Source organism: Ailuropoda melanoleuca, chromosome 16 (assembly GCF_002007445.2).
Source record: "Ailuropoda melanoleuca isolate Jingjing chromosome 16, ASM200744v2, whole genome shotgun sequence".
Classification (NCBI taxonomy): domain Eukaryota; kingdom Metazoa; phylum Chordata; class Mammalia; order Carnivora; family Ursidae; genus Ailuropoda; species Ailuropoda melanoleuca.
In genome coordinates this window covers 24,619,556-24,631,690 of record NC_048233.1, presented here as the reverse complement: position 1 = coordinate 24,631,690, position 12,135 = coordinate 24,619,556, and the positions used below count along the sequence as shown (strand labels likewise).

The 12,135-nt window shown below is 40.1% G+C and overlaps 1 protein-coding gene across 2 annotated transcripts in view; it reads left to right on the top strand.

Annotated features, from left to right (window-relative positions):
- TM7SF3 (transmembrane 7 superfamily member 3) overlaps positions 1-11,874 on the top strand; it is a 37,742-nt gene extending 25,868 nt beyond the window's left edge. The window contains exons 7-13 of one of the 2 annotated variants that reach the window (XR_004621137.1): positions 578-664; positions 2,853-2,933; positions 3,546-3,698; positions 6,375-6,472; positions 7,042-7,204; positions 8,671-9,112; positions 10,950-11,874. Coding sequence is in view for 1 of the 2 variants with exons in the window: in XM_002917109.4 (XP_002917155.2) it covers positions 578-664; positions 2,853-2,933; positions 3,546-3,698; positions 6,375-6,472; positions 7,042-7,204; positions 8,671-8,933 (845 nt within the window). In the remaining variant the exon portion in view is untranslated. Of the gene's footprint in view, positions 1-577; positions 665-2,852; positions 2,934-3,545; positions 3,699-6,374; positions 6,473-7,041; positions 7,205-8,670; positions 10,276-10,949 lie in introns of those variants that run through there. The other variant, XM_002917109.4, reaches the window with a different exon arrangement.
- Positions 11,875-12,135: the final 261 nt, after the last annotated feature.

Here is a 12,135-nt window from a genome sequence, read left to right as displayed (position 1 = left end):
GTTTTATCACCAACACAAGTTTCAGTGAAAAATATTGAAGATAATTTCCTAATAGCATCAAATTAACAGCCAGTATTTACATTTTCCCAATCATCCTAAATGTTTTTCAGGTTTTTTTTTTTAATTTGAATCAGGTTTCAGATGACGTCTGTACATCTTATTTATTTGATATGTCTTTTAAATCTCTTTTAATCCCTAGTTCTCCTTTCCGTTGCCTCCTTTTTTCCTGCAGTTTGTGAAGAAACAAAACTATTTTATGCACACACAAAACCCCAAGAATATGTCAGAAGTAGTGCTGCATACCTCGTCCGGAAGCATAGATTGTTGCTTCCTCTTTTTGTTACAGCAGTAGCATTGCTATTCATTGCCCACATAAAATAATTTGTTAGGGGTAGCAAGGGTATTTCCAAAGTAGGTTTATAATTTGTATGCTTGTATTTGTATATGTATATATTATGAATTAAAGTATATATATTATTGTCAGCTCACTTTGCTTTTTTCATGAAACTTTGTTCTAGTAATTAAATATAAGGTATTAAATTGGATATATTATCCACTAAATTTTCATTATTTTTAGGAAGAGTATCAACCAAAGTGTTCTTCACCCTTTTTGCCCTGCTTGGCCTCTTCATTTGTTTTTTTGGACACAGATTCTGGAAAACAGGTATTACTGATGTAGTTGCTATTTACATGGCTTGTGGGTTTTTTGCTTAAATTCTGCTGGAAAATTTATGACCTTTAAGGAGATGAAGCAACCGCTTATCTCCAGCTATCTTCATAGATTGTGACTGGGTTCTTTTCAGTAAAGATTTTACTTAGTTGCTGTGCATTTTAATTTCTTCTCTTAGCAAGGGAGTATAACCTCTTATTAAGAGGGAAGCAAAACTGGATTTACACACCAAACTTCTTCAATTGCTAGGTCAGCTAGCTGACTAAAAATAACTGGGGTTGGAAAGCAGGAATTTGTGTAAGAATGTATGGATTTTGAAGATGGTGATTGATGTGGTTTCAAATACATCAAGCTGCAGGTCTGTGGTATATGTAGATTGAAAAGTCTGCTTAGTTCCGGGAGGTTCAGACTGCAAATAGGAAGGCCACAATCTTCTCTGTGAAACCCATTCAGGGAGTGGAATACAGTAGTTCCCTCTTATCCGTGGGGCATACTTTCCAAGTCTCCTAGTGGATGCCTGAAATTGCAGACAGTACTTGAACCCTACATATATATATATATTTTTTTCCTATCCATACATACCTATGATAAAATTTAATTTATAAATTAGCCACAGTAAGAGAGTAACAATAACTAATAATAAAATAGAATAATTATGGCAAGATGCTGTAATAAAAGTTATGTCAGTGTGATCCCTCTTTCTCAAAATATCTTTTTGTCTTGTATTTGTCCTTCCTATGCTGATGTGAGCTAGTAAAATGCCCATATGATGAGATGAAGTGAGGTGAATGATGTAGGTAGGAATTGTGACATAGTGTTAGGCTACTATTGACCTTCTGATGGAACCTCAGAAGGATTATCATCTGCTTCTGGACCATGGGGTAACTGAAGCCATGAAAAGAGAAACAGTGGATGGGGGGACTACTGTATAAATTATGCTCGCTGAATTGCTTTGAATTTTTGGGCTGTCTTTTATGTAACAGTGTTTGCAACTAAAAAAAAAAATCCTTATTTAATTCGTTAACAAGGAGTATAATGGAGCATCAAGGGAAGAGTGAAAATAACCCTAACCTCAAACTTTTAAAAATTGTTTTAATAAATTATGAATTATGGGGGTGCCTGGGTGCCTCAGTTGGGTAAGCGTCTGACTCTTGATCTCAGCTCAGGTCTCGATCTCAGGGTCGTGAGTTCAAGCTCTGTGTTGGGCTCCATGCTGAGCCTGGAGCCTACTTTAAAAAAACAAAAATTATGGGGTGTCTGGGTGGCTCAGTTGATTAATCGACTGTCTTTGGCCCAGGTCGTGATCCTGAAGTCCCAGGATCAGTCCCGCATCAGGCTCTCTGCTCAGCAGGGAGTCTGCTTCTCCCTCTGACCCTCCCCCCTCTCATGCTCTGCCTCTCATTCTCTCTCTCTCTCAAATAAATAAATAAAATCTTTTTAAAAAATTGTGAATTGAAGTAGGCAACTCCTTCATTATTATGGATGAAGACAGTGATTAATTATTCATCCTAAAGGATGAATAAAAGGTATAAAAGTCACTTTTTTAAAAAAGATTTATTTATTTATTTGTTTGTCAGAGAGAGAGAGTGAGCACAAGCAAGGGGAGCGGCAGGCAGAGGGAGAAGCGGGCTCCCTGCTGAACGAGGAGCCCGATGTGGGACTCGATCCCAGAACCCTGGGATAATGGCGTAAGCTGAACACAGTTGCTTAACTGACTGAGCCACCAGACTTCCCAAAAGTCACTTTTGACTTTGGAATATTTTGTTGTTTTTCCTTACCTTTTATTTTTGCTCATGTAACAAATTGAAATTTAGTGTGTTGTTGCAGATCAGACACAGTGACAAAAGTATACTATTCTTGTTTTCAATGGGAAGTATGAGGGTGTTAAAATGAGCTATGAAATTAACAGTTAACAACTTACCAATTGAAACTGACCTCTGTGCAGTGTATCTAATAGTTAATACTTTAATATTATATTCATTTAATAATATTTACTTCCAGTGACTTCTCAATTTTTCCTGAAAGACAGAAATTTATTTCTTTTCCCTGAATGTCCTGATGTGTGTAAATTCTGGAAGCTTAAGCATGTATCTGTAGGTTAGAAATTTAAATTGCGCTGTGAAAAGAATACCTAACCATACTTGTATTTTTTTTTCTTCTTTTTCTGATGGTTTGCTTCTAGAATTATTTTTCATAGGCTTTATCTTCATGGGATTCTTCTTCTATATACCGATTACAAGACTGACGCTTATTACATATGATGGTAAGTGAACATAATACAGTTTGGGAAGAAAGGGGTTGTGTTCATACTCCCCCTTTCCTTCTATAGTTTGACCACTGTGTGTGATAGATATCCTGTTACGTGTGTAAATAACGGGCCACCTATACTCGAAACATCTTTTCTAGGCAACTCATTTAGATCTTCTCTTTTGGATTTTTAATTTGCATGGTGAATTCGTTGGTACTAAGGAAAGTGAAGGGCTATGTTGATTATAAACCCGTGTTCCAGCTATGTGGTATATTGAAGATACGAGATTTACAACAATCAAAATATTAAGATTTTCTTTACCTTAAACACAACCCATCCTTCCTTGTCATATTTAACAAAATGCGTGTCGCCCCTTCTTCCTTAGTCCAGTTTTGTGGGTTGTGCCAAGCCACACCTACCGCTTGCCTGAGAGGTTTAGCTCACCTGCTGGTTTTCGGAGCTCAGAGCGGCCCCTCCTCAGAGGCCTCCCCACGCTGGTTTCATGGCACTGCCTTAGTGCCTGACGTGCTGAAAGGCTAAGTTTGCGTCTGGTAATGGTACTGTGTGTCTAACGCATGTGGTAGGAAAAGCTGCCTTTGCTCAAACAGTTCATCTTCTTCTGTGCAGTTCGTCTGATTCTGACAGCCGTCGCCGGAAGCGTTGGGGGGCTTCTCTTGGTAGCTGCCTGGTGGCGATTTGGAATCCTCCTGTTCTGCATGGTGTGTGTCGGATCAGTGCTGGGCTTCCTCATCTCCTCAGTGATGTTCTTCACTCTGCTGGGTAGGATGTGTGTAATGTTTTCTGGGTTCAGATTACTGTTTGCAAAACCTTGTGTGGGTTCTCTAGGTACAAACACTGCCCCATCAGGGGCTTGGGGCCTTGCCTGTAGAGTTTTGGAAATCTCTATGGATGATGTGGCACTTTAGAGAAGGCCAGTACAAAGTGAATCTTAAGCAGAAGCCCAGTATATCCCACAGATAAACTTGGCACTGCTCTGCCGGCAGTGGAGTTGCAGCCTGGTGCTTCGTTCCTGGTTGTCTTATACCCCAGCCTTCACTCCCACCATCTGCCAGACCCCAGGCATTCCGACGTACCTACTTGTCATCTAGGGCTGTGGCATAGGGGATAGTTCAGGGGATTTTTTTTTTTTTTTAAGTAATTCAGTTTCTATCAATTTTTAGAATGTGGTTAACTTGTAAGTTAACTTTCTTTTGTAGGGGAGGAAAATTTTCCCTTTTATCCTTCCAAGGTTCTTTGGCTGGTCTAATCATTAAATTGACATACGACAGATTAATAAGAGAAGAACAAATTTAACTTTGTATGTACAGGAACCCCTTAAAAATAGACCGAAAGGCAGTCAGGCCCGTGAGGCTTCTTTGTCATCCTGAGCTAAGGAATGGGGTAGTCGCTGGGGGTTTCAGAGGTGGGGAGGGCACTTCGCAAGAAAAGAAGAGCAGTTTGGTAATCAGGCAGTTTGCCCTACCAGGTAATCAGATGTTTGCCCTACTAGGCAGTTAAGTATTTCAGATACTGTTGTTTCCACTGGTAGTTGCTCCTTCTGGGTCCGGCTCCCTATGTAAATTCTTTTAGGCAGTTATTGAAGCGATTCAAGTTTTTCCTGACTCTGCTGGATCTTGATTGCCTTCAACTCAGAATAATCCACATGCCAAAGTGGCACATTTTGGAGTGGCAACTTCTGCCCCCCTTCACTTGGTGGTTGTAATAGTAACTTACATTTCGGGATTGTTGCCAAAAAATGCAAAAAAAAGAAAAGTGTTTATGTTCTAAGGTACTCTTTTAGGCTATTTCCTTCTTGTGATAATGTTTAGGTCTTCTATTATGTATTCCACATCAGATGAAGGTTAATGGGAATGTTAGCTGTAAGAAGAGCTGTCTCTTGAGGCTGTCATCTCTTGAGAACACAGGATGTAGTTTACAGAGTGCGGTTGGTTCGCTGAAACTTTTTTTTTTCCCCCAAGACCAGAAAGAATTGACATTGTTTACTGACCATTCCAAGGCTCTTAATTCTGATTTTAGCCAAATCTATAGTCAGGTTCATTCCCACAGGCCTCTTGCAGGTAGCTTTTTATCTACGCAGTCTGATGCAAAGTAGCAATGTTTAGATTTGGCTCAAGGACAGGCTCACAGGGATGTTTGTTGAAAATGCAGATTCAGGGCCCTACTCCAAAAGTGCTAAATCAACTACTTAATGAGCTCCCTTCCCTTTCTTTGTTAATGCTTGGAGAATGGAGGGATGATTGGTTGGACCTTTTAATAGTTAATGTGTTTATTTGTGAACTGTCTCCTTGATGAAGGACAGTTAGGGTGAGTGTCTCCAGTGGGTGCAAAATCATATTTTTTAAGCATTAAAATTTGAAAAATATTGGCTAGTGTCTCTGATCTAATTAAATTACTACTGTTTTCACTTTACGATGTTGCTAGCAAAGAGCTTATACTCTGAAAGGGTCAGTCTTCACATGCTTGCATCACAACTATTTTTAATCCCTGGATTCCTTGACTTTTTTTTTTTTTTTAAAGCTACATGTGTATTTTGTGAAAGTTAATACAGCTAACCTACAGAATATGATCCGTAAATTCATCTCACTGCAACATGTTGTAATTCACTTTCTGAGGATGTGGAGTCCCAAGGTCACATCTTACTACAGAGCTCCCCCTCTTCTGGGATTTATGGGTCTCAAGATACAGGGCCACCTCCAGTTGAACTGAATGATGGTGCCAGTATCAGTATAGTTGTCAGGCTTATGTTCTTGCTATTTAAATTTAATTTATAAATAGGAGTTCTAATAGCGTCTTTTGGGTCACTGCAGGCGTGCTGCATTTTGGAGAAGGGTTTAGTAGAAGCGCAGGTAAGCGGTTAGCTCCTTTCTTTCCGGATGCGTGAAGAATCGCATCTGCCAGGATGCAGTGGCTGGGCAGGAAATGCATTGATGGTCAAAATCTAGTAAATGGATTTTGCTGTTCATCTTGGGTAGGAGTTCATATAGTTAGCTCTGAATGCCATTTACTTGCACTTTTTACTTTGCAGTACAAAATCATAGTGTGATAGAAACATAGAGCAAGGAAGGATGATTTGGAGCTTGGACACGAAATAGTTCAGTCTTCTCATTTTATGGGTTGGGAAACTGAGGCCCAGCATCACAGCTAGTGAATGGAAGAGCTTGGACTAGTCCAGCCTCTTCTAAGTTTTCCTGGGAATAAATGCAGAGCATTGACCTGCTTGATTTTCCTCCCACCCCTCAACCTTCTAAGACACAGCCGTCAAAGGGGATTGTATTGGCAGTTAAATGAAAAAAGTCAGAATTCATTTCTAATTGCCAACCTCTTCCCTGATGGTTATAATAAACCTTCAATGCATGTCTGTGTTCAGATGTCGAGAAAATGAAATTGAACTTGGTAAACCTGTTGTTAACTCCTGCTTTCTTTTTGCTTTTTCAGGAAACCTGAAGATTTTTCAAGACGATGGTGTGTTCTGGGTGACCTTCTCTTGTATCTCTGTTATCATTCCAGTAGTTTTCATAGGCTGCCTAAGAATAGTAAGTGTTTCATCAAGTGAGATTTATTCATCCTATTGTCCCGGACCTTCAGTTGTTCACCTACTGCATCATTTTGCATGTTTAATTTACCTGGGAGAGCTACACGAAAATCTGTAGGAGATGATTAATTTTAAATAGCCTTGTTACTGTGAAAGCAAGAGAAGTTCTGATTACAATTAGCACACAGTGTTTTTTTCATCAAGTGGTGCAGGTCACCGCTGTCAATGCTTTGAACAGTGGGAGCAGAAGGTTGGGCTCACTGTAAATGCACAAGCTGATGGATCATTAGTTTCAACGGTCTCTCCAGAGGAAGCGTTCTTCGTCTAATTAGACTTTATTATTGAGGTTCTTTCACAGGGAAGACATTTCCTATGATTAAGGTAAACTGTGTTTGAAGAACTCACTATGGGTGTCAAAGGTGGTTTTCAGTTTACTTTATTCAGCTCTGAGACTTGACCCTGTTTCATGTGCCCTGAGGGAGCAGAAGTGATTCCCTGTGAGTGAGCAGGGTTAGAAACTATTCCTTGTTCTACCAGTGGCGATGCCTAAACGCTTGTACTCTTCCACAGCTGAACATACTGACTTGTGGATTCATTGGCTCGTACTCGGTGGTCTTGGCCTTTGACAGTTACTCGTACACAAGCCTTTCTCACATCACTTTGAATGTACTCAAGAGAGCACTCAACGTGAATTTCCACAGAGCTTTCACAAATGTGCCTTTCCAAACTAACGGTAAGACTAAATCCAAGAACCAGAGTGATAGCCAAGAAAGAATACTGGCCCACTTGTGCTAACAAGAGCACTTGGTAACTAGATTGAAAGAAGGTTAACTGGACAAGAGGAGGAAACTCACACGATACAAATGCTATTAGAGCCTTCTGTTAATGATCACTTATCATAGGAACAAAGAATTTAAATTTGTAAGATGGTTGAAGTTCACACTTCTAAAAATCTTCTAGGTGAACTTTGTTAAGAAATTTCTCAATTGGGGGGTGCCTAGGTGGCTCAGTCGTTAAGCATCTGCCTTTGGCTCAGGTCATGATCCTGGGACCCCAGGCTCCCTGCTCAGTGGGAAGCCTGGTTCCTCCTCTCCCACTCCCCCTGCTTGTGTTCCCTCTCTCCCTGTCTGTCAAATAAACAAAATCTTAAAAAAAAAAAAATAAATAAATAAAAAAGAAATTTCTCAACCAGGATTACTTACGTTACCTGGTCAATTCCCAGTGGTGAGAAAAATCCTGGGAAAAAAGCTGTTTGGTTGGGGTGGGATGAGGGATGAGAATGACAGCCTGATTGTTAAAGTTATTCCCTTGTTTCCTTCCGTTAAAGAAACATGTAATTTGCTACTTGAAAGTGAACAAGTGATTTTCAATCAGTAGGTGTTATTGTTTCTGCTATTGTAAGATTCTACCCATTAAAGGTTCTCTATTAACTTTTTGAAGAAAAAAATGACTAAATTAAATATTCACAACGAATGTAGGATGTATTGGTTTCAGAAGTGTTAAAATATGGAAGATAGAAAAGCATGTCTTGGAATTGAAGATATATAAGCACAGTCATGATTGCTGTGAATATTTAAGGACAAGTCTTTCCCTCTACCATCCTGAGCCTGCCCTCATTGATAAGAGGTTGGTGGTGGAGACCTTGAAATCCACATATCTTGCAAGTTTTACATGCAAAACATTATTTTGTCAAGCCTTTTACTAGAAGCTCAGTTACAGTTTGTTGAATCTCTCCATGCATTTCTGTATCCACTCTGTGTGAGGGCATGGGGCCCCGTAGAGTGGAATGGGAAAAAAGAGAGCAGGGTGGCATCTAGTTTCCGTGATATATGTTTGTGAGGTATAGCTAGAGGACTGCTTTCTCCCCACCCGAGCCCCAGAAAAACACAACAACCACACCTGTGGGCACTGGTCATAGAATATTGGAATTCCAAGGATCCAAACAACTGATTCCTTACAGCCTCTCTGGACTTTCAAATGCCTATAATAGAAAATTCCTATTTTAAAATTTAAGACTATAGCTTCTTTATTCATTCCTTGGTTGTAAGTGAAGAAATAGACGTTTGGCCAAACTCACCAGAAAGTCTAATATTGCGGAGAGAGAATGACACAGATTTATTAAACCATGAAAGGTTAAGTGTTAGAGCTATTTAGGGTTTAAAATACAAGAGTTCAAACTGCTTTTCTGCTGTTTTTTAGACTTTATCATCCTGGCAGTATGGGGGATGCTGGCCGTAAGTGGAATTACATTACAGATTCGAAGAGAAAGAGGGAGACCGTTTTTTCCTCCCCACCCGTACAAGTTATGGAAGCGAGAGAGGGAACGCAGAGTAACAAACGTTCTGGACCCCAGCTACCACATCCCTCCATTGAGAGAGAGGCTCTGTGGCCGACTAACTCAGATCAAAGAACTCTTCCGGAAGGAACAGACGGCTGGGGAGAGAACACCCCTGCTTCTGTAGATGCCGAAGGGCGGGGTCAGTGTGATCTTGAAGTACAATTCGAGCGTTACCCCAGCTTTGGTGTGTATGCCCAGCCTGCTTCGGCCATCTCCGGTGCAAGTCTGAGAAGAAAACAGGCTTTTGTATCTATCTGTGCTTTGCACAATATTGTGGTGTCCTTACTGATATATTATCAAAAGGTACCCTTCTTTTGTTTATTTTTAATTATGGTAAAATTGCACATTTACTGTATCAATCATAAAGTGTACATAGTTCAGTAGGCACTTTGTTTTTGCCTTTTATTGCTCAAAATGCTAATTTAAATACTAAATTATGTCAGTTATTTGAAAATAGGTCAACTTATATAGATAATAAAACTTTGATATGGCCTCGTTTTTTTTTCTTTAAAGGCCTTTTAAAGTAGCATTGACATCTGATTTCCAATTTAAAGCATTAGAATTGTTTCTTAGGAAACCAGTTGGCTCCTACCCCAATCTATAGTCTCATTAGTAAGGAAACCTTTTCAAATTTGCATTTTGTAGTTCTTTCTGCTAAATCGGTTTTTATTAGCATTGATGTAAAACACAGGTTTCAAAAATTTTCTCTTTCATATAAAGACTTTGCACCATCTGTGTTTTAGTGATGAGGAGGGAGTCAAAAAGGAATTAGGTGTTTAAAGGAGCTGCTTTGAATTAGGACCTTGGATTCTGTAAGCAAAGTCCCTTCAGTGTTGACTGTTTGCCCACAAGCAAGCACCTGGATGCCCTGGGCTGCACACCGATTCCTCATGGCCTTTTCTCTTAAGTGTCAGAGATGCTGCCTCTGGTTCTGTTGTGGATTGTAAGCTGGTGACTCTGACATGCCTGAGTCACAGCGAGGGTAGTTGTGGTTGGTGGCATACACATTGTGAGTTAACCACTATTTAAACGATGCTGCTTTTAAGAGTTTTTTCAAAGTACAATAGATTTTTGAAGTTTCAGATAACTGGAAAATTTTCAGGCTGAAACAAAGTGCAGACATACAAAACTAATCATTTTTTGCTTTGCAAAATTACACAGGTGTTTACCATTCTGTAATCCTGTTTATATAAGTTCAGTAATACTTGAAATTTTTTTAAAAATCACTTTAGGGATTCTGGCATCTGCCATATCTTCGTGCATTCTAACAAAGTTCTATGGAATGTTTGTGAGTTATTTTCTATACCATCAAAATGCATTGCCACTGAAGACTGTAAACACAGAGCACACTTTTTTGGAGGCTTGAGACAAACTGTTTAAAAATTTTCATAATTTGGGTAATAAAAAGCCAGTTTGTATAATTTTTTTAATAATAAATACCACCTATTTTGAAAAAAATGCTGAAACGTCTCATTATTACTAAATTTTTATAAAAATTTTTTACCAACTATGTGTACCACGGCAATAAGACAAGATAGAAGTTTCATAGGTATAGCATTACTTCATCTGGAGAAGTAAATCTTTATCTTAAAAATTCAGTTTAAGCCTAGATGAAATAATAGGAAATGAAGGAAATCTGAGGCAGTGTGTTGGAATTTATATCCCTTGTTAAGAGAGCTGATGTCTTCAGTGGCTTAATTTGCGTCGGTGTCCTTAGCACTTCAGGCTTGTCCAACTGAAGACAAGTAAAAAGTAGTAGTATTACCTCAAGTGTTTTAGTTCTGATTAACCTGTTACGGGTTAGCTACCAGGTTGCCAAACCACAGCAGCTAACTAGTGCTATGCACCAGTAGAGTTCTGTAGAAGGTTGGGATGAAAAATTGATTCTACCAAGGAAATTGCTAGACTGTTAGACCAGGTACAGACCTTAGAGATCATGTGATCTGACCCCTTACTTTATAACTGAGGAAATTCTTGATGACAGGGTCAATTATATGAAGTCACTATTATCAATAATGGTGCCCAGATCAAAATTTGGGATACCTGACTTCGCATCCAAGTGTGCTTTACACTGTATTATAATGGAAATGTAAATCATTATTTTCAATTTTCTTCTGCTGGTGAATTGGTGACAACACAGTGAGACGGCAGCCTTCGGCAAGCAGAGAGGCCTCAGTGGAAACCCATCTCGATCTGGGACTTCCAGCCTCCAGAATGGTGAGAAAATAAATTTCTGTTGTTTAAGCCATCCCGTGTGCGGTATTTTATGGCAGCCCTAGCTAGAAACTAACATACTTTAGGAATCATTTTACCCTGATTGTTGATTAAAAGACTTCTGGGCGATGTGACCAGTGTGTTTGCAAGGACCACTCTATGAAAGGGAGGTAGAGAGGGGCTCAAGCTAGCGGAAACTTGGACTTACCCAGGGACTACGACATAACCATTACACTGGGGAGGTTGGCAGGTCTGGGTCAGGCTATATCAGCAGAAGAGGTAAACAACAACAACCCCCCCACACACACATACAACCCCCCACATACTTGGATCTCACCTTTACTCATTACGTAAGTATGTGTTGAGTTCCTAAGTGCCAGGCTGTGCCTTGGGTACTAGGAAGAAGATGGTAACATATACTGGCAAGGCCCCTGCTTCCGGTTTAGAGTGCGATGGGACAGATACAGGGTCGTTAGAGGAGGTACAGTACACAATGAAATTTAAAACGGACGAGGGGGTAGAAGCCGGGATGCCAGGGAAGAATTCCCTGAAATGACACTTAAGCTGAGACTTGGAAGATGAGTAGGAGTAACCGAACCACAAGGAGGCTGAGTGCATTCCATGGAGTGGGGTTGAAAGCCTGCAGAGAAGCTTTGAGGCCTTCCCTTCTCTGTGGAGAGCCCCCAGTGGAGTCTCCCCACTGTGCCCTGCCAGTCCTTGCAGCCCTTCACTTTGGTGCTTGATGGGGTTAGTGAACCCATTCTCAGCTTTTCACATTTTGATCCAGAAAGGATGTTGTTGGTGTTGTTTTTTAAAAATTGAGATGTTGGGGCGTCTGGGTGGCTCAGTTGTTAAGTGTCTGCCTTCGGCTCAGGGCGTGATCCCAGGGTCCTGGGATCGAGCCCCGCATTGGGCTCCCTGCTCCGCTGGGAGCCTGCTTCTTCCTCTCCCACTCCTCCTGCTGTGTTCCCTCTCTCACTGGCTGTCTCTCTCTCTCTGTCAAATCTTTAAAAATAAATAAAAATAAATAAAAATTGAGATGTATTGACCTACAACACTATGTAAGTTTAAGGTGTACAGTATGTTGATTTGATACTTATATATTACAGTAT